General features: G+C 37.3%; 1 protein-coding gene across 2 annotated transcripts in view; it reads left to right on the top strand.

Annotated features, from left to right (window-relative positions):
- LONRF1 (LON peptidase N-terminal domain and ring finger 1) overlaps nt 1–21,452 on the top strand; it is a 54,354-nt gene that overhangs the window by 18,804 nt on the left and 14,098 nt on the right. The window contains exons 4-12 of one of the 2 annotated variants that reach the window (XM_045879756.3): nt 5,351–5,500; nt 6,370–6,610; nt 6,708–6,804; nt 8,056–8,170; nt 11,060–11,181; nt 13,393–13,551; nt 13,654–13,816; nt 16,567–16,719; nt 19,030–20,353. In XM_045879756.3, the coding sequence (XP_045735712.1) occupies nt 5,351–5,500; nt 6,370–6,610; nt 6,708–6,804; nt 8,056–8,170; nt 11,060–11,181; nt 13,393–13,551; nt 13,654–13,816; nt 16,567–16,719; nt 19,030–19,188 (1,359 nt within the window). In that variant the 3' untranslated portion in view covers nt 19,189–20,353. Of the gene's footprint in view, nt 1–5,350; nt 5,501–6,369; nt 6,611–6,707; nt 6,805–8,055; nt 8,171–11,059; nt 11,182–13,392; nt 13,552–13,653; nt 13,817–16,566; nt 16,720–19,029; nt 20,354–21,452 lie in introns of those variants that run through there. The other variant, XM_064585602.1, reaches the window with a different exon arrangement.

The following is a 21,452-nucleotide window of genomic DNA, read 5'->3' as shown; positions in this document are numbered from 1 at the left end:
CTTCATTATTAGTGTATAGAAGTACAACAGATTGCTACACATTGGTTTTGTATCTTGCAACTTTATTGAATTCATTTATCAGTTCTAGTAGTTTTTTGGTGGAGTCTATGGTTTTCTCTACAGAGTATTAAGTCCTGCAAATAATGAATTTTAATTCCTCCTTACCAATTTGGATGCTTTTGGCTAGGACTTCCAGGACTAAGTTGCATAAAAGTAGTGAGAGTAGACATTCTTGTCTTGTTCCTGATCTTAGGTGGAAAGCTCTCAGTTTTTCACGACTGAGTATGATGTTGCCTATGGGTTTTTCATATATGGCCTTTATTATGTTGAGGTATGTTCCCTCTAAACCTACTTTAAGAGGTTTTATCATGAATAGATGTTCTACCTTGTCAAATGCTTTTTCTGCCTCTATTGAAATGATCATATGGTTTTTATCCTTTCTCCTATTGATGTGATATATCACATTGATTGATTTGTAAGTATTGAACCACCCTTGCATCCAAGAAATCAATCCCATTTGGTCATGATGAATGATTTTTTTTAACATGCTGTTGGATCCTGTTTGCTAGTATTTTGTTGAGGATTTTTGCATCTGTGTTCATCAGAGATACTGGCCTATAATTTTCTTTTTTTGTATTGTCTTCATCTGGTTTTGGTGTCAGGATAATGCTGACTTCATAGAATGAATTTGGAATCTGTCCTTCCTTTCGGTTTTTTGGAATAGTTGAGAATAGATATTAACGCTTAGTTAAATGTTTGGTTAGAATTCCTCTATGGAGCCATCTGCTCCTGGACTTTCGTTTGTTGGGAGGTTTTTAATTACTGATTCAATTCATTGCTAGGAATTGGTCTGTCCAAATTTTCTATTTCTCTCTAATGCAAGAGCCCTTGTTTTTCTTTTTAGTCTTGACATTTGTCAGTTTTATTAATGTGTTCAATGACCCAGCTCTTAGTTCTTTGATCTTCCCTCTTTTTGTCTGTATTTCATTTATTTCTGCTGTGATCTTTATTATTTCCTTTCTTCTAGGACGTTGGGCTTTGTTTTTTCTTTTTTCTAGTTTCTTTAGGTGTAAAGTTAGATTGTTTGAGATTTTTTTTATTTCTTGAGGTAGACCCCTTAGAACATCTTTTCCTGCATCCCAAAGATTTTAGTACATTGTACTTCTGTTCTCATTTGTCTCTAGCTATTTTTTTTTTTAATTTCTTATTTGATTTATTTGATGGCCCATTTGTTGTTCAGTAGCATGTTGTTTAATCTCTACTTTTGGGGTTTTTTTTTCTTCTCCTTGTAAGTAATCATTAGTTTCATACCATTGTGGTTGGAGAAGATGCTTGATATGATTTCAGTATTCTTTAACGTGAGGCTTGTTTTGTGGCCTAACGTGATCTATTCTGGAAAATGTTCCATGTGCACCTGAAATGTTTGGTTGCAATTTGGATGCAGTGTTCTGTATATATCTGTTAAGTTTATCTGGTCTACTGTGTCGTTTAAGTCCAATGGTTCCTTGTTAATTTTCTGTCAGGATGATCTATCCATTGATGTAAATGGAGTGGTAAAGTCCTTCATTATTATTGTACTACTGTCAGTTTTTCCCTTTAGGTACATTTTATTTGCTTTATATATCTTGGTGCTCCTATGTTGGGTGTATATATATTTATAAATATTATGTTTTCTTGTTGGATCTTGTTTTTCATTATGTAATGCCCTTCTCTATTACTGAAGTCCTTGTTTTAAAGTCTATTTTGTCTGTTATGCATATAGCAATACCAGCTTTCTTTTCATTTCCATTTGCTTGGAACATCTTTTTCCATCCATTAACTTTCAGAGTGTGTGTGTCCTTACTTGTGAAGTGAGTCTCTAGTAGGCAGCATATAGATGGATCTTATTTTCTTATCTGTTCAGCCACCCTGTGTCTTTTGATTGGAGAGTGTGGTCTATTTGCATTTAGAGTAAATCTTGATAGGTATGCATATATTGCCATTTTGTTAATTATTTTTTGTCTATTTTCATCATTCCTCTCTCTTCCTTTCTTCTCTTTCTCTATTAGCTTGTGGTTTTATGGCTTTCTTTAGTGTTATGCTTAGATTATTTTCTCATTTTGCATATTTACTGTCAGTTTTTGCTTTGTGGTCACCATAAGGTTCACATATAACTTCCTTTGTATGTAATGGTCTGTTTGAGTTGATAACAACTTAAATTTGAACACATTCCAAAACTTTACATTTTTTTCTACCCCCCTCACCTTTTATATTTTAAATGTCACCTTGGACATCTCTTTATTTTATGCATCTCTTAACCAATTATTGTAGTTTTAGTTAATTTTACAATTTTTGTCTTTTAACTTTCATACTTGCTTTATAAGTGTTTGATCTACTTACCTTTACTGTATGTTTTCCACTGAGATGTTTACTTTGATATATTTTCTTATTAATTAGTTCCACTTCTCAGTTCAGAGAAGTCCCTTTAATATGTCTTGTAGGGCCAGTGTAGTGCTGATGTATTCCATTAGACTTTGCTTGTCTAGAACACTCTTAATCTTTTTTTCAGTTCTGAATGACAGTCTTGCTGGGTAGAGAATTCTTGGATGGAAATTTTTTCCCTTCAGCCCTTTGAATAGGTCATGCCACTTTCTTCTGGCCTGCAAAGTTTCTGGTGATAAATCTGATGGCCTATGGGGTTTCCATTTCATATAGTAAGTTTTTTCTTTTGCTGCTTTTAGGATTCTGTCTTGAAATTTTTCTCTTTCCATTATAATGTGTGTTGGTGTGGATCTCTTTGGATTCATCTTCTTTGGAACTCTGTGCATCCTGGACCTGGAAATTCTGTTTTCTTCCCTAGGTTAGGGAAGTTTTCTGGCCCTTTTTGTTCTCACTTTGGGACCCCAACTCAGGAATTTTTATTGGCCTGCATTTTGCTTTTAAGTTCCAGTCTAAGTTTTGCTTATTTTCATGGTTGGTCATAGTATTGCCCCAAGTTGTTCTGCCTTAATTTTCTCAATAATCCATATATCACTTTCCAGAGTTTGTTTTGTAGTGTGTTAGTAGGTGTTAAAGAAAAAAGGGAGGAGTTCTCTGTCTAAATGACTTTGGGGAACATTGGATTAAACCAAGTTAAACAGGTTTCTTCAGAAGTTCTCAGAGGTTTTGCTATGCTAACATGAGAGTAGCATTCAGCTTTTGTCAAACATATTCGCAGAACATCTGGAAAGACTAGAGTCTTTGAAAAAATTTTTTGGAAAATCTACCCTGATATAATTGCAGTGCCGTCATGATGCTGTCCTCAATATCCAAAAAACATGACTTATTTATCACCTTTATAGTGTTTTTTATATTGTGGCTTTTTGTCAGACTCACCTTGGGTGCTTGGTAAGTGTAAAGATTCCTAGATTTCACCACAGACTGTTGGAATTAGAATCTCTGGAATTTGGCCTAGTTTTACAAGCACCCAGGGAGATTCTTGTGCACTTTGAAATATGAGAACTTTGAAAATTTTCTCAGATCCCCAGTGCCTCATCAATACAGCTAACATCAGTATATCCTCCATGAGATTTGTTTGCATATACATTCTAGCCCATTGATTTAACAAAAAATTGTTCACTATTGTGTGTATTCTGTTTTATATTTCTTAGTGGTATCTCCCTGGAGACATGGCAGACTTTTTAAGGGCTTATAATTTTGCATTTTCTGTGCTACTAAATATCCTTATATTTCTGTAAATATTTAAAAATTGACCTTTAATAAGGTTAGGTGAATGTAAAACAGCTGATGCTTTAAAGTATTTTTCTCCCAATATGCTGTTTGTAAATTGTGGTATATTTTACATATAATGCGTGGATTTTACAGTCCAGTGTTTTGGAAATTATACATCCATGTAACAGCACCCCAGTCAAGATGTAGAATATTTCCATCATGCTAGAAAGGTCAGTCATCCCCTTTTCAGCAAATCCCCTATATCCCTCCCAGAGGCAACTACTGTTTAGATTTTTATTACCATAGAGTAGTTTTGCCTATTCTAGAACTTCATGCAAGTGAAATCCCACAACATGTACTCTTGTATCTGGCTTTTTTTTTTTTGCAGAACATAATAGTTTTGAGATACATCCAGAAAGTCTTTATTTTATTGTTCACTGAGCATTCCATTGTAGAAACATACCACAATTTATGGTATTAGTTAGTAGTGATTTTCATGTGGGTCATTACCAGTTGCTGCTGTGAACTAACATTCTTGTACAAGTCATTTTGTGGACATGTTTTCCTATCTCTTTGGTAAATACCTACTGGATCTGCTGGGTTCTAGAGTACTTGAGTGTTCAGTACTTCTTTTTTTTAAACCAGGAGAAATGTAAAAACACACAAATTTTAAAATGTTCATTAAAGGGGGTGTTGCTTGAGCTCCTACCAGATACGCACTTTTATTTACATTGAATATATCTTTTTATTTACATTGTAATGATTCACGAGTAATCTCGTTTTTGTGAGTTTGAGAGATAGTACAACTGAAAAACCAAACTTCTGAATTTAGACTTTAAGAAATGCTCTGCTGTTCATTTAATACAGCTTATTTGACAATCAAAACCATTTGAGTCCGTCTCATTTCCTTCTAGCCAGGTTCTTCCCCTAACTTAACCTACTGTTTTTTTTTGGTTGTTGTTGTTGTTATTGGTTTTTTTTTTTTGAGAGTTTAGATGTGTAGGTGTATTCCTGATAGAAGCACCCAGAAATTGTAATACAGTAGCTGCCTTCCAAGTTAATCCCTGCTATATGGGACAGCTGCCATACGGTGCTCCCATCCCAGAGCTGGGCAGTGGTAGCTGCCCATGCAGGTTCCTTGTTCAGTGAGAAGCTAAATTCAGTATAAACAGGTGGAATTTTAAGAGTTTTGTAGTTAGACAAGTTCTTTAGTTCACTTAAACACTCTAAGTCCAGCCTTAGAGTATACTTTGTGGCGGGGGGGGAACTGTGAACCATTTTGACAGGATAGGACTCACTAAAGTTCAGAGGTAAATATTTTCTACTTTTCTTAAGAGCTCTTCTTTTTACAGTCCTTCATTAAAAGGTCAGTTTTTTATCTTGGGTACCTTCTTGGGCTAGTCATCTAGCTGCTCCGATGCCTGCCTTTTGAATTAGTTCTTTGAGGTGATCTGACCCCCATTTAAGGCACACCTTGGTATTACAAGACTTTGATGATGATTTGGCAGTTCTGCTTATTACTTAATGTCTTCTTCCTCTGCTCATTAAAAACAATGCTATGAATTTTCTAAAATTTCATAAATATTAGATAACTTTATATTAAATTATCAATCACCAAATATTTATATTTTCCATTACTTTTATAATATTTCTCTTACAGATTTTATGTGATTTATTATCACCTGAGAACTTAAAAGAAGGCCTGAAGGACTCTTCCTGGAGCTCTTTGCCATGTAGTAAAAACAAACATTTTGGTTTTCCTTCAGTAACGGAAGAGTCTCACTCTGCCAGTGAGCTTAGTCCAGAGCAGGTAAGGGGTGAGAAAAGATTTTCATGGGTTTAGTGCATCTGTTTCTTTACACATTAAGATTTTCACTTTCTTCGTTTGGAGTACTAGAATCTATTTAGGCACTTTTTTTTTTGCTAGTGATTTTTTTTTTTATTATGTTATGTTAATCACCATACATTACATCATTAGTTTTTGATGTAGTGTTCCATGATTCATTGTTTGCATATAACACCCAGTGATCCATGCAGAACGTGCCCTCTTTAACACCCATCACCAGGCTAACCCATCCCCCCACCCCCCTCCCCTCTAGAACCCTCGGTTTGTTTTTCAGAGTCCATAGTCTCTCATGGTTCGTCTCTCCCTCTGATTTCCCCCCCTTCATTCTTCCCCTCCTGCTATCTTCTTTTTTTTTTTTTTTTTTTTAACATATAATGTATTATTTGTTTCAGAGGTACAGGTCTGTGATTCAACAGTCTTATACCTATTAAGCATTGTCTTAATTAGATTTTGTCTGTAGCCTTTTATTTTACACTAAACTTTTATGTAAAATATTTGTTCATTAATCACAATTTTAGTTCACCCTGCATATCAGAAAACTTTGTCTTGTGGAAAATGTAGAACACGGTATTTATTTTAGTTGCCTCAGGGTTGGAACAAGTATATTAGCATAACTGCATAAACCTCATTGTAACATATCAAGTTGACCTCTAGGGCTACATAATTACTGGCAAAAGTCATTTATTTATCAGGGTTTTAGAATTAAAAGTTGGTGTTCTCAATTGAACAGTAAAATGAACCTTATGAGACATTGGAATTTCAGTTGATTCTTGGTGAGAGCAATAAAGAATTGTGAAGAAATACAGTTACCCTTGTTTATTATATTTTTGTAGAACGAAGAAGTACCAGAGGTCACGTCGGAGCTTATCAGAGGAAGCCTAAACCGTGCTTGGTCAGCACAGGCTATACATTCAACAGAAATGCCTGTCAGAGAGGACTGTTTAAAAAGAGTGTCCTCAGAACCTTTACTCTCTGTTCAAGAAAAAGGTGCTCTGCTGAAAAGAAAGTTGTCTCTTTTAGACCAGGATGTGATTGTAGATGAAGACGGAAGAAATAAGCTTAAAAAACAAGGAGGTAAAAATGTCACTACAGTCATAGAGAACACATTTACTTGTTTAGAATGGTCTTTAAACTTTTTCCTAAAGATAGTCCTGTCTTTTTGTTTTAATAGAAACTCGCAATGAAGTCTGTACATTTTCATTAACTTCTGGTCACATCCCAGAAGAATTAATTGATGTCTCAGATTTTGAGTGTTCTCTCTGCATGAGGTAAGTACATAAAGTTTTATAAATGATGAATATTTTATATTAATTAAAATACAGAGTAGATAAAGGTAATCTACTCTAATAGGTGTTGTACAGTGACAGAATACTGGACTAAATCAAAAGATAGAAATACCTTGCACACCTTGGACAAATAACTTAATCTCTGAACACTACTTGGATTTTTCCTACTTAGAAAGTGGGGTCAGTATTTGCATAGCCTATGTTGCAGATGGTGTAAGAATCACGTGACTTAAATATAAAAAAGTGTCTAGGAAATTGGGAAGTACTATAGAAGTTACACATATTATTGAAATATAGATATATCCATGGTTTCAGATTTGGGTCAAAATTCTAACAACATGTTGTGTGTATATGATTCTGTCTTGTTTTTGTATCTTAACTATAAAATCCTTTTTAAGTAGAATTGGATAAAGATTTCCATTATGCAGAATGCTTGTAATTCTAGAAGACTAATAGCTTTGAAAGAACATTCTCCACTTAAGTTGTTGTGGAGTCAAGGGAACAGTGCATGGAGAGTCAGGAGACCTGGTGCGGGCCACATCAGGCTGGTAGGAATTAGCTGAGTTCCAAGCAGGTCCCCTACCTCTGAGCCTTGGCTTCTTCATCTGTGAGGTGAGGGCAGGAGGCCAGATGACTTCTCAAGTACCTATATATCTAACAATACTTCTAGGAAATTCAGAAGTATCATGTTTCAGGAAAGAATTAGAATAGAAGTAAAATCAGTTTTTTCTATATTGTTTATTACATATGGTGTTAAGCCTAATATTTAAGATTCAACTGTAAGGTTTATTGGGTTATTCTTTTTAATGAATTTTCCATAATAAGGCTTTTATAAGCATATTAAGAAGCCATTTTAAAGTGATGATAAAATAAGAATCTTTACAACTAATAATTATGAATATTTTACGTTATTTCTTTTGCACATAGTCTCTGAAATCTGGTATTTTACATTTATTGTACTTCTCAGTTTGGACCAGCCACATTTCCAGTGCTCAGTAGCCCCATGTGGTGAGTGGCTGTTCCATTAGTCAGTATAGCTTTAGGCCCTTGGCAGGGCACCCCTGTTGATGAAAACTTTTAAAAGGTTCAGGAGGGTATAATTATATTTATCACTGCCCCTTCTTCCTCTCCTGCCCACTAGACCCTCCTTCCAAATAATGGTTCCATTATTTGTTCACTTTTTCCAATGGATAGTTTAACATGAAAACTAATAGGTATTTTGGTTGATTTCAGGTTGTTTTTTGAGCCAGTAACAACCCCTTGTGGACACTCATTCTGTAAGAATTGCCTTGAGCGTTGTTTAGATCATACACCATATTGTCCTCTTTGCAAAGAAAGCTTAAAAGAGGTAAACATTTGTATATTTATCTGTTTATTGTTCTTAAGCTTGGCAACATTGATTTCTATTTGGCCACAGAAACAGTGATTATCATGTTCAGAATAAGTTACATTATGTATGCTACGTGACCAAGAAGGATAACGTTTCATTACCCAAATGCTAGTGCTGGAGAAATGTGAATTTAGAGAGCATAGGGGAAAGTAGGGCGGTCCTGGAGGCCAAGGCCCATGTACTTATTTATTTATTTATTTTTTTAACAAGGTGGGGGATGGCCAAGTACCTGGTCTAGAATTGGTTCCATTTTAATGATGACAGTTTTGGGGAAACCCAACTGCCCTGTCTCCCACCCTTAATAATAGGCTAGATTTCAGCCTTAGGCCTACCCCCTTAAGGTATGGGCCAACTCTGTCCAGTAGAATTTTTTGCATTGATGGAAATGCTCTATATCTGTGCTGTCCAACATGGTAGCCACGAGCCACATGTGGTAATGAAGTACTTGAAATGTGGCTAGTGTGACTGAGGAACTGTATTTTAATTAATTCTCATGTAAGTGGTCACATGTGACTGGTGGCTACTCTTTGGGCAGCCCAGCTCTAGAAAGTGGTATACTGAACAGAAGAGAGGGAGGCACAGCTTCCCACACTCCTTGTATAGTCAATGGTCAATGCTAGTCACCTGTGTTAGGGAAATAGCTAGATGTCAGGTGCATATCTTCTGTAACCAATGGGAAGAAAGCATTCTCCCAGTCCTGCTTGGATGACTAGAGCCCCCATAAGGTGAGGTAAGCTCCAACTGCAAGGATAGCACTGATCAGGGAGAGTGATCCGGTCTCTGTGGGTGACAGGATTGCTTAAAGAAAAAAGTGCCTTCCAAATATGAATGAAAAATTGATAAGACATTTTGCAATTGAATGTAGATAGTTATTTCCTATGTAGAAAATGCAGCTCTGTATAGATACCATAATAGCATGTATATTATTACATTTGATACGGGTCTTACATAACGAGCCGGTATGTAAGACATAAAACCATATACAGAATTTTCACAAAGAGTTTGTTAGTTACATTTCAGCTGATATACTTTCAGGTGAAGTACTCTAATTATGCTGTTTTTCCTCTGTTTTCAGGTTTTTAGATACTCTGTAGTGTATTTATTACGTTTTTTCTCAAGTTAATTAGATACGTGGCTTTAAATGTAGAGATAGCTCGCCTTAAAAAAAATGTCTGGAGTTTGAAGGAACACAAAATAAGCATATTATTTAAAAATACAATTAACATCCTGTTTGAAAATAACTTTATCCTGTGTCCTAAAGATACCCTGTATAATAGGTAAAATCTAATATATATTTTAAAGAACAAATCGATATGCTATATAGTTTTACCCTTTTCCCACTTGTCATTTTCTTTTGCTCATTTTTTTCATTTGAATGTATTTTAAAGATAGGATTTTTATAGCAGAATAGTTCATTGGTTTAGCATTTCCCTAATGTTGAGTATGTTAAGTGGTGTTTTTTTTTTTTTTTTTAATACTATGCTTTGCATCTTTGTTTCCTTAAGATAAAACTTCTGGAAGGTTGAATTACTGATCAAAAGTCATATATTCATAAGACTCAAAACCAATTGCTGTGTTGCCTAGGTCCCCCAGAAATGTTGTACAGATTTAGATTCCTCTCGGTAATGTAAGAGAGGTGGTATTTCCCCAAATTTAGTACATGAGTATTATACTATATATTGTTATATAGAATATGTAGCCCCATGGTTTTCAAAATGTGTTCCCCTTCACCTGGGAACTTGTTAGAAATACAAATTCTCAGACCCTACTCCAGAGCCACTAAATCAGAAGCTCTGGGCTAGGGCTCAGCAATCTGCATTTTAACAAGCCCTGATTGATGCTAAAGTTTGACAACCACTCCTGTTTCCCGTTTCCCAACCCCTCACATTCCCTCCTCCTCCTCCTCTGTTCTTCATAGGATAATGACAAACCCTTATTTTTGCTGCATCTGCAGATTAAAAGTATGGCTTCTCTTTATCTTGTGATTGTCTCCCAAGAGTTGTTCCTCGCTAGTTTTATGAAATTTATATTGGTCATTTTATTGTTCCAAAATTCTGTACACACACTTTGACCTGGCCCCCAGCCGTAGGCAGTTTTTAACTTATCTGCAGAAATAGAACGTCTCCCTGTCCATGTAATATAACACAGTGCAGGGTGTGATAACTGCCTTTTATGTGGTAAAGGCGGTAAAAGTGGGCTTTGTGGGAGACAGAAAAATAGTTAAGGCAGACTTTGTGGAAAAGGTAAAGTTGGAGCCAGACCTTGCAGGATAGGCAGGCTTCTCGGAGGGAGAGGGATGGCTGTTAACAGTTTTTCCGAGTGTTGAGTCGTACAAATGTACCATTTTATATAGAGTGGGGGGCTGAGTGATAGCAGGTGACAGTGGAAGGAAAATCTGAAAGAAAAATGATCTGGAAACTCTGCCACTGAAATCGGGAACCAAAGAGGGAATAGTTTTGCTTTTCTTAAGGCAAGGGCCTTATTTTCTCTATTCCTTAGCTGATTTTTGTTTCTCAGGTAAAAATGCCAGTTTGAAGTAGCCAGGAGCTGTGTGAGGAGCAGGTAGGGCAGGCCTGACTGCTAAGAAAGGATCTGTGACCACAGCCAGACCAGGGTCTTGTGCACAGGGCGCAGTTTCTGCTGCAGCCGTGTAGCCTGAATGGTCTTGGACACAGCCTGGGCAGGTGGACCTGTTTAGCGCCATCCAGTGTCCTCTTCCTTCCCCCTCACCCGTTCATTCAGAATCGACTGTGTAAATATGTAATTAAGGCTTTATTCAGTTCAACTGTTTTGCCTGTTTTATACTATAGGAAAAGCACTGGAATGTAAAATAATATTGTCTTTTAGTATCTAGCAGATAGGAGGTACTGTGTCACACAGCTGTTGGAAGAATTGATAGTGAAGTATCTGCCTGATGAGCTGTCTGAGAGAAAAAAAATATATGATGAAGAAACTGCTGAGCTCTCACAGTAAGTTTCTTCTCATAAAGTTAATGTAATCCCCGCCCTTTGACCCAGTAAGGAGAGACTTCCTCCCGGCAAGCTGGATCCTGTCTGGAGTTCAACCCAGTCTAGCCAAAGGCGTCTTTTTTAAACAAATCCTGGTCAGCTAACCCCGTCTCCTCCACAGACAGAAGTCTTTAAAAGTTTCTTTGGTAACTTCCAGATCTTCCACTGGAGGTTGTCGACTCAACTCTTTGCCCCAAGCAGGTTTTTAGGCAGAGGGGGGGATTTCCTACCGTGACTTCAGGCATTGGAACTGGGAATGGAGCCCTCAGGTACCTTTGTTCCCCTGAAGGCAGGGCAAGAAGAGGGTTGAGGAGAAATGGCCTGATTCTTAGAGGCCGGGAAGGGGGTGGGACCTTGAGGCCTGAGACTGAAATTGGAGAGAGTGATTTAGGGGCTAACTTCTCAGTTAGTGAAGATTACTGACGGGTAGCAGATTAAGTTAGTGTCAGGAGGGAACTTGGGGATAGAGTAGTACAGCTGGTACCCCTATGAAGAGGGAGCGCACAAAGCCTAGTCGGGGCTGGGTAGATTGGACCTGCTTGTGTTCTGTATTCTTTCTTCCTTGTCCTCTTCTGTTCTTTTCCCTTCGTGTCTTTCCCTCTTGCTCCGGTCACATGAGTCTCTTTAAATTTCTCTCCTAGGTACTTAACTCTTTTTCTTTCACTCTGAAGAACAGAATTGCAATTTTCACATGCTGTTTTTCCTTCATACCCTTTTGTTTCCATTATGTCTCAAAATACATTTTTTCTTACTTTCTAAGAAAAAATTGTGCTTGCAAACTTAGTATGTGTCCGCCGACTCTCTTCACTGGGCCAGTGGCCTTCCATAGACGAACGATTTCCAATCTTCTCTTTACCGAAATGGATACTGATTTGTCTTCCATGGGTTTTATTGTATGATTTTAGGATAGAAAATATTCTGATATGAGGATTATGAACCTTTTTGATCAACAGTGCAAAAAGCTGGATGTAAGAAAGCCTCAGATAGACTTTTGAAATCTTAAATATAGTGACAAAACCAGACTCTGCAGAAGAGTGGAATCTTCCAATGAGAGATGAAGTAGTCACGGGAGGGGGTGCTGAGTGTGATGCAGGGAAATTGGAGGGAGTCTTGCTGCTTACTAACAGGCTGTTTTTTTAAAGAGGTAGCTCATCCCCTGGTACTTAAAAGTTTTCCTAATTAATAGGTATACTGTTTGTCAACATAAGAGCTGAAAGAAAACCAAATAGAGTGCTCAGTGATGGTAGAATACACATTTTTAAAAGAGGAACTAGCACTTGTATTACGGAATATTACTTATACATCATTATGTCTTTTTGAAAAAAACCTAGAAAATACTGTAAATGAGCCTGTAGGGGGAGGGGAGGAGGGAGGTCACAATCTATAAATACATTTTAAACAAAAATGGGATCATTTTATTCATATTAGTCTATAATCTCCTTATTTTGTTCCAAGTCAACACGTACAGATCTTTTAATGAAAACACAGTGTTTCATTTTGTGGTTATGTCTATTTTACTAGTCCCCTCTTCTGAGTTTTGGTTACTGTATACAATGTTACAATAAACAGTCTTAAAGTGCTTATAGAATTATTTCTAGAAGTTTTTAAAGTTTTCGACGCATGCAGCCAGATTCTCAAACCACTCTCCACACTGCCAGTTTTCCCCACAACCTTGCCAGAACTGGGCGTTGCCTTTATCCTTCTTATTTCCTGCCAATCTGGCAGTGATCATTAGTTACTGAATTATCTGTTTTTGATAGTGCATTAAAATATTTTCAAATGCACTAAGAATCTTAAGGATTTGCTTTTTGTCTATTGTGGGAGCTCATTTTTCCTTCTCTAAGAGTATTTTATGGATAAAAGATTGTTAGGTTACATATATTTTAAACAGATTTTTAATACAAAATACTAATTTTTTATTTGTAAAGATAATTTTGTTCTATATAATAACCTGGTATCTTAAATTCAGATTTACTTTTATAAAAGGATCACAGATTTTTAGTATTAATATTGCATCTGTGTGAGCTTAATGAAGGAGATGCTAATTTTTGTTCTTGGCAAAAATAAAAATCACCTCATTTAGAGCTCATTTTTTATATTAATTTATAACGTTGCAAGCTTCACTCATTTTCATGTTCTGATGTGTGATAATGAAACTTTTTTCTTCTTCAGCTTGACCAAGAATGTTCCAATATTTGTTTGCACTATGGCCTACCCCACTGTGCCTTGCCCTCTTCACGTATTTGAGCCAAGATATAGACTGATGATACGAAGAAGTATACAAACTGGAACTAAACAGTTTGGGATGTGTGTCAGCGATACACAAAATAGGTATGCTTTTTTTGTACATAAATATTTTTGTTTATATTTGAATATTGAGAACTTGCACACTTGTTGTTTGAACTTTGATATTAATCAGAATTTCTCTTTTAGTTTTGCAGATTATGGTTGTATGTTACAAATTAGGAATGTACATTTCTTACCTGATGGAAGGTCTGTGGTTGATACAGTTGGAGGAAAGCGGTTTAGGGTTTTAAAAAGAGGAATGAAAGATGGATATTGCACTGCAGACATTGAATATCTGGAAGATGTGAAGGTATGAAAAAATGCTTTTTTAGCACACCTCGGTATACTCTGCCCTAGGCATTGTACAGGCATATAGGCTGGTATTTTTCCAGGCACATAAAACAGTTCTTCCTATCAGAGATCCTCATTGATACTTAAACAGATCAGCTCCGAGTTACCTTTTGCTTATCTTGCTCTTACTCACTGAGAGTTCCAGGCAAACTTGGGTGTCCGGCACGTAGATCTTCATTTCTCCAGGCTCTACCCCCAGCATGGTCCCAGGTGGACGTGGACATGGTGGGCACTTAACAGCAGTTGATTGAACTTTCAACCCATCTAAGAATCCCTGCCCTTTTTAATTGAATTCAGTAGCCAGAAGTGATGTAATCAGCAGATTGAAATGGGACATAAATGTAAACACAAAATCTTTAAACACTGTTCTGGATGTGTGTGACATAACCTTAATGATAAAAGAGACACAGTTGGGTGATGTGTTCAAAGTCTAGGACATCACTGAGAAAGTACCATCACTATACTTGTTGGTGATAGCTTACCTGGGGAGGTTTGTTGTGATAACCTTCTTGGACAGGGTTAATGTGGCCCTCTGATGTTTCCAGTATCTAATTCACCATCTGCAATTAGTTTAGGTACCAAATTAAAGGCAGTTTCATTTGGAAGGACATTCTAAAACCATTGATCTTAAGCTCTCACTGTTCATAGACTTATCTGGGCCCTTCATTTTAAACGTTTATTGAATGCTCGCATTAGGCACTTCTACAAACATAAGCTCATTGAATTTTCAAAACTCAGCTAGCAGATGAGGAAGGTAAAGTGTTAATTTGCCTAAGATCCTATAGGTAGAGTAATAAAAATTGACTTGAGCGCTCTAGCTCCCAAGTGCTGTGCTTTATCATTATGCTCTTTTGCCTCTCTGGTAAACTCAGTCTGATATCGCCTGTCCTATCTTACTATTAAGATGCTATGGGGACACTTTTCTTTTGGCCTATGGCACAAAGTATTGTGTGAGTTGAAATTCTGAGCTGATTGATATTTTCTGTGCCTCCAGAATGCTTGGTTAATGGGATCATGCACTAAAGGCGATATTCTTTGTAAAAGTAATGCCCCATTTTAGCTTTTTGTAAGTTTACATCTTCACATTTGGATTTGATGACAAAATCCCTTGAGTATATGGCTAACCCTATGACTATATATAAATATGGGACAACAGAATAGCATATTGAAAGCATTATGGATTTGATGTTTGAAAACAGTTCTCTGTAGTCTTAGGAATGTCTAATAATTTTTCATTTTTTTTGTTTTTTATTTATTTATTTTTTTATTCTTATGTTAATCCCCATACATTACATCATTAGTTTTAGATGAAGTGTTCCATGATTCATTGTTTGTGCACAACACCCAGTGCTCCATGCAGAATGTGTAATTTTTCATCTTAATGCCTCATCTATATAATGATTTCTTGTCTCTTCTGGAAAAGCTTCTCAATTCTCTTTTTTTTCCTTAGTGTAGTATTTCTGTTTTCTGTGACTTCTATTGAAGTCTTAAAGTTCTGCTTGCTTTTAGCCAGCTCCATTTACATCTCAGGCATTTAGCCTTTTTGTCATTTCTTGTTTTCTGCAGCCCCTGGTTTGTTTGCTTGAATTTTGGAAGGGTGCAAAGTAGCAGTTTTCTTTTTTAATAGTTTTTAACAAGTCACAAGGTTATTTCTAGCTCCTGTCAAGACTAGTGTGTGTTAGCAGGGGACTGAATCTTACATAGTCATTCCAAGACCAGAATTCAACTGTATGGTTCCTCTACCTTTTTATTAACATAATTTACCAGTTTAATCATTTTTAAGTCTATAGTTCAGTGGCATTAAGTACATTCACATTGTGCAAAAAGCAGGTGCTTTTTAGTTGTATTTTTCATTTCAAATCTTTCACAAATAAAAAGTATGTTTTCAGAGTCCCTTTGTTGTTTTTATAGTGAGTCATTATAAAAGTATGAAAGCCTGAGTCAGGCCTGGTATTTGTTCAGATGAGTTAATGTATGTGAAATTCAGCGCTCCCTGGCACAGAGCAAGTGGGATAGAAATGTGTGCTAAAGAAATCAATGCAAGATGGAGGAGTTAATGCTCTATTTTCTCTCCTGTGTTCTGTGAGGCTACTCCTTCTGGATCTTAGGCTTCAAGGCTGATGCATTTAATTTTGTGTTTGCAATAGTCTGCAGGGTGCAGGGAGGGATGATGGAGGCAGCCCCAGGCTTAGCCTTCACAGCAAGCACTTCATTGTGGCATAATCTATTCTCTCTTTTGATATACTGGTTTTAGTTTCTTGTTTTAATCCAGTTCCCCGGTACAAGGTGTCATTATGCTTCTTTCTGCCATGTTATCTCTGTCTTAAACTCCGCCCCCCCAGTCTTCCCTTTTATTGCAGCAACTGTATTCCTTCTTGTTCTGCCATTTTCAAAAGCCATTAATCCATAAAGACAAAAAGGAATTCCAAATTCTTGTAGACCTCACTCTCAGGAGTACCACTGCCAGCTGGGGGCTGTTGGGAGGGTTCTGCAGTATTGCCTTGCTTCCTCGACAAGGCGGCCTGGCGCTCAGCAGGTGCTGCCTTCGTCTGGCCACGGGCACTAGGTGAGGCAGAAACGCATAATGTGTATTGTGTAATACTCTGATCCAGCACTGAAATAGGTATTGCCTATTTTTAAATTTTTACTGTTTTTAGGGATAATGGACAGAACACTAGACACAAGTCTTACTGACTGTTGTGTTTCTAGGTTGAGAATGAAGAGGAGATCAAGAATCTCAGACAGCTTCATGATTTGGTATACTCACAAGCCTGCAGCTGGTTTCAGAATTTAAGAGACAGATTTCGAAGCCAAATTCTTCAGCACTTTGGCTCAATGCCCGGGAGGGAGGAAAACCTTCAGGTATGATGGCTTTGATATTGTTTCCAAAAGTCTCACTTTTTTTTTTTTAAATAAACTCAAATTAGTGGATTTTTAAGGTTTTTTTTCCCTTTTGCACAGCATTTCCTTAGTCCCTGCTGTCTTTAAAATCATGACCATATTCTCCAGACCAGTGGTATCCACTACAATTTGTGTAGGAATGGGCAAGGACAGAGTTGTCAGCTGAGGTAGCTGTGAGCGCACAGAAGGAGAAAGTCCTTCATGGGGGATTTGCTTGAAGGAGGGATAAGGAATGAAAGGTGGAACATTCTAGTAAAATGGCACCCACCTAGTAAATTGTGATTAAGAGACCTAGTTGGCCTTGGAGCCAGTCAGCTGCTCTTTGACAGGTGGGAGAGGTCTTATTTTCTGTACTTTCTAGAAGTCTTCTTTCATCTCCAACTTTTTTCCTTGCTACTTCAATTCATTTGTGTCTCTTCCCATTTAATACTTCACTCCTCAGGAAACTATTGTTTTGATGGTCTTGCTGAAGTACTTAGGGTTTAAGTTTAATGTATAGAAGGCACTTTCTGTGCAGTAGGCACTGTAAGACGCACAAAAAGAAGTATCCCCATTCTGGAAAATCGGATAGATCGATCCATCAAAACACTAACTTTTAGAGCTAAGTGTTTTAATTGGGATAAAATGTTGATGGTCAGATGGTAGTAGATTTCATAATGGAATGGCTGTAAATAAATAGATGAAGATGGACACTGTGCCTCATTCTGGTTTTCAAAGGCTGGCCTAAGTCTGTCTGAATCCCAATTGAATCCTTCAACAGAACTTGAAGTTCTAACATCAGACCATCTCCGAATTGAGTACTCCTTCTGTGTCCCGCATCCTAGCAGTTGCCACACATATGTTTTATCTTGGCTACCTGAATCTGATTAGACGTGATCGAAATAGCCTTTGATAATCATAAAATCGAACAAGTATGTTTTAAATGTAAAAACTCAGCCTTACTTTCACTGAATTATTATTCAGTCCTCTAGCACTGCTCTCTGGTAGTATTGTTGGGAGTCAGGACTTAGGAAAACAAAAGCCCCCACGCTGTATAATCCAGGCTGGGGTTGGGGGTTGGTTACTGTAGGATGTAGAGTTGACACAGCTGTTGGCAGAGCTGGAGGAGTGAAGATCAGGGACATCACTGATGGGAGACGGGGAACCTGCCACCATAGATCTCAGCCTGATACAATGAAGCACCATCTTCTCAAGACCTTTCAGAGAAGTTGCTGTAATTCTTAGGACGACTAGGGGGGTACCCACCAGTATCAGTCTGTAGCAGGTGGTTCTTAAGAATTCTCTAGAAGGTTTCTGCAGATCTTCCAATACCGGCCGAGAACAATGGTTTCTTCTCTTCCAACTTCCACATCTCACCGAAGTATGCCTCTCCTTAGCCAAGTCTAACCCAGAACCCTGTGAGGGAATGGATTCTGGGAAACCTTTCTGACCGCTCTGAAATGCAAGAGGGAGGGGGTAGTGATGCTGAGAACAGATAGTCCACAAATACAGCAACTCTAGTTTGATGCTAGAGGGATCCACCTTGGTCTCAGGAGCTCCTTTTGTCATTCTGAAACCTCGGGTTCCAGTAAAAAGCAATCAAGTGTGAAATTCTTTTGTATAAATTCCAAGTTCTTTCAATAGCCACTAGACAGCCCTTGCAACATCAGAAGGACTTCTTTGCTGGAAATGTTGATTTTTCAAACAAAACTAGAGGCTGAGACCTTTTCTTGTATCTTGCCTAGGATTCCACAGTGCTTTGAAGGCATTTTTAAATATTGATTAGCTTAATGCTTTAAATATGTATTTTAAGAAAGTAGTTCCCAGTTAGGGCAGTTTTGTCCCTGTGGCCCATTGGGGCAGTGTCTTATTCTTTGACAGCTCAGCTACTTTTTCCCTTGCTACGTCACTCCTCATGTAATTGGAGACAACTTTCACTGTCACCGCCGCGAGGTGCTACCAGTGGGATCTTAGTGGATAGAGGTCAGACATCCTGCTGAAGAACGTTCCCACATGTCAGCAGCCCTGAAGTGAGAACCCTGCCGTAAGGCAGCGCGGGTCAGAGGAAAGAGGGCTGGCCATAGAGTCAGGTCTCAGACAATTTACATTTCTGGTGTTCCATTTCCCCATTTTATAGGGGCTTAATAGCCTTCCTTACATGCCTATTAAAAGAATTTGAGATAGGATCGGACACATAGTAAAGCGCTCAATGAAGAGTAGTTTGTTGATTTGTTACTGTTTGTTACATAGATATGTATTTTATTAATACTATCAACTGTTGGTTATTTTTAGGCAACCCCTAATGGACCCGCATGGTGTTGGTGGCTTCTTGCAGTTCTTCCTGTAGATCCCCGATACCAGCTGTCCGTTTTGTCAATGAAGTCTTTGAAAGAACGGTTGACAAAGATACAGCACATACTGACCTATTTTTCTAGAGACCAATCTAAGTAACTAACTGCTTGGATCTTCCTTTAAAGTTACCCTAATCTGGCTGTGTTGACAACCAGATTGTCTGCTGCCTTTTGCACATCCAGTGCTGGTTTGAGAAATATAATGAAACCTTTTTTTTTTTTTTTTTCTCTTCAACCTCCTGAATCATGTGGTTCTACAAATGAATACCTTCAACTAGGACTTAGACCACTAAGAACTTGCACAGAAAAACACGCACTGAATGTGTGTCAAACCTCTACATTGTGATGAAGTTGCACTATGTACCATATTCTAAAACAAAATGAGAACTGTGTGTATGTGGGGTGTGTGTGTGCGCGCGCGTGTGTGTGCATTTTCTCTGGCTTTAAAATTTTAAAAGAAAAAAAAAAAGCCATAGAGAGCAGACCTTGCTGAGGGTTGGTTATGGCCCAAGTTTACAACAGTAGCAACACAAGTTTTTGCAAGTTGAATTCGCCTCAGATATATCTGTCCTAATGCTTCTATTTGCACAAGTATGTAAACTATGGTATTGAGTATCTCTCTTGGTTGGAAATACTGCTCTTGCTGAACTGTCTTGACCATGGACTATGACACAGTTTCTTATTTATGTAAATACTTGCATCCTAAAGGCCAACAGGCTTTGGATGCAGAACCTAGAGCCAGTTTTCAGGAACAATTGCAAACCTGCCATGGTACTGTGCATCTATTCATAAAACACTTAAAACTGTGAAAATATGGTTTACATTTAATTGTACATAAAGGTAAATGGAGAACTCAATTCAGTACCAGTTAGTTTGTACATTTTAGGGGGCTTTTCACATTAACTGCCCATCTATATAATTTATAGTTTGACATGATGTGTTTGTTTAAAAGAATTACATAGAATAAACCCATTAAGGATCTGGGGGAAGAGAAGAAGCTTAATGTAGAACTAAGCTTTTAAAGTATGTTTTATTTTTTAATTCTGGTCTTGGTGCAAATGTTAGTTATGCCTTATTCATATCACAATTAGATCACCATGCTGTGACATGGTTTATATTCATGCTGCCCTAGATACTTTTGTAATTATTTGTTGCAAACTTGTGACTGTCCCTATTAACTTTCTGTTATGTAAGTACTTTGTAAAAGTTTCTTAAACTTTTGCTTTTGCTTATTTAATTTTGAATAAAAGCTAAATTCATAATAATTTTTTTCTTAAATTTTAGGTCAGTGTCATACTGTTTCGTGACATGAGATCTAAGCTTACAGCTTTCAAAATACTTTTTTTGGTCATTTTTGACCAAACAGTGCAGTGTCTTAAGGTGGCTTTAGGCCTTTAAAGTACTATTTTTCAACATTTAGAAAAGCCATGTCCCTTTAGGATAAAACAAAGTTCTTCATGTTACCCCCCCCCCCCCATTTGAGACTCCTTGATTAAACATCATCAGGTCCCAATTTCCCAGGTAGGATTTTCCAAATATAAATAAGTCATTGAACAGTGAATATTCTTATAAAAAAATATATTCAGAAACGACTGCCTAGTGAACCATCCTTTGCCCCCACAATTACGCTGAGAATTTGTCTAAAGAGTGGGCCATTCCCCAAAAGTACCTTATCAATAGTTCTGAAGTTTTAAACTTTCTTATAATAAACTTTCTTATAATAAATGCCTGTTGAGTAGTGTCCGGGTAGTAATATACATGAAAAGTTTACCTATAGTTCTCAAAATATGTAGGAGAAGGAAGTAGGATTTACGTGGGCTGAATCTACATCTGCGATATGTGCACGCATACACACACAAATGGGCATGAAATTATCTCTATATACAGGTACATACTAACGGGAATTGATGAGTTTTATCATTTGACCCTAATTTTGTGATGAATGTTCCGTTATTATGTCTATAGATTTTCTTGGATCCTTGGACAATTATTTTCCTACTGTACCTTACGAACCATTTATCCAGAAAGGAAAACAAAAATCTGACAGATTCTTACCATTATCACTTTAAATGACTAAGTTCTGTCACTTTTCAACATTTCAAGTCAAAGTAGCTAGTTGCTGCTCTTAATACGCCTGTCTCTACATGTCCGTATCTTCCTGTTCTTCAAGGAACCCGGATGCCTTCATGCAAATAGAACTCTGAACTCCATAGCACTTTCCTTGTACTTTGCTAATGGCACTTACAGGAGGTAGCTGAATCATGCATAAACCCTCTCATGAGTATCATGACTGGTGTCTAGCAGTTTAGACAGATTTAATAGGCTGACCACTGAACTGAAATAAATGCCCATTGAGAGAATGCA

The sequence above is a fragment of the Mirounga angustirostris genome, unplaced genomic scaffold, assembly GCF_029215605.1.
Source record: "Mirounga angustirostris isolate CCGP_5_RB_7025 unplaced genomic scaffold, mMirAng1.0.hap1 SCAF_2, whole genome shotgun sequence".
NCBI classification, from domain to species: Eukaryota; Metazoa; Chordata; class Mammalia; order Carnivora; family Phocidae; genus Mirounga; species Mirounga angustirostris.
Note: the sequence above shows the minus strand (reverse complement) of the source record. Positions and strands in the feature narration are given on the sequence as shown.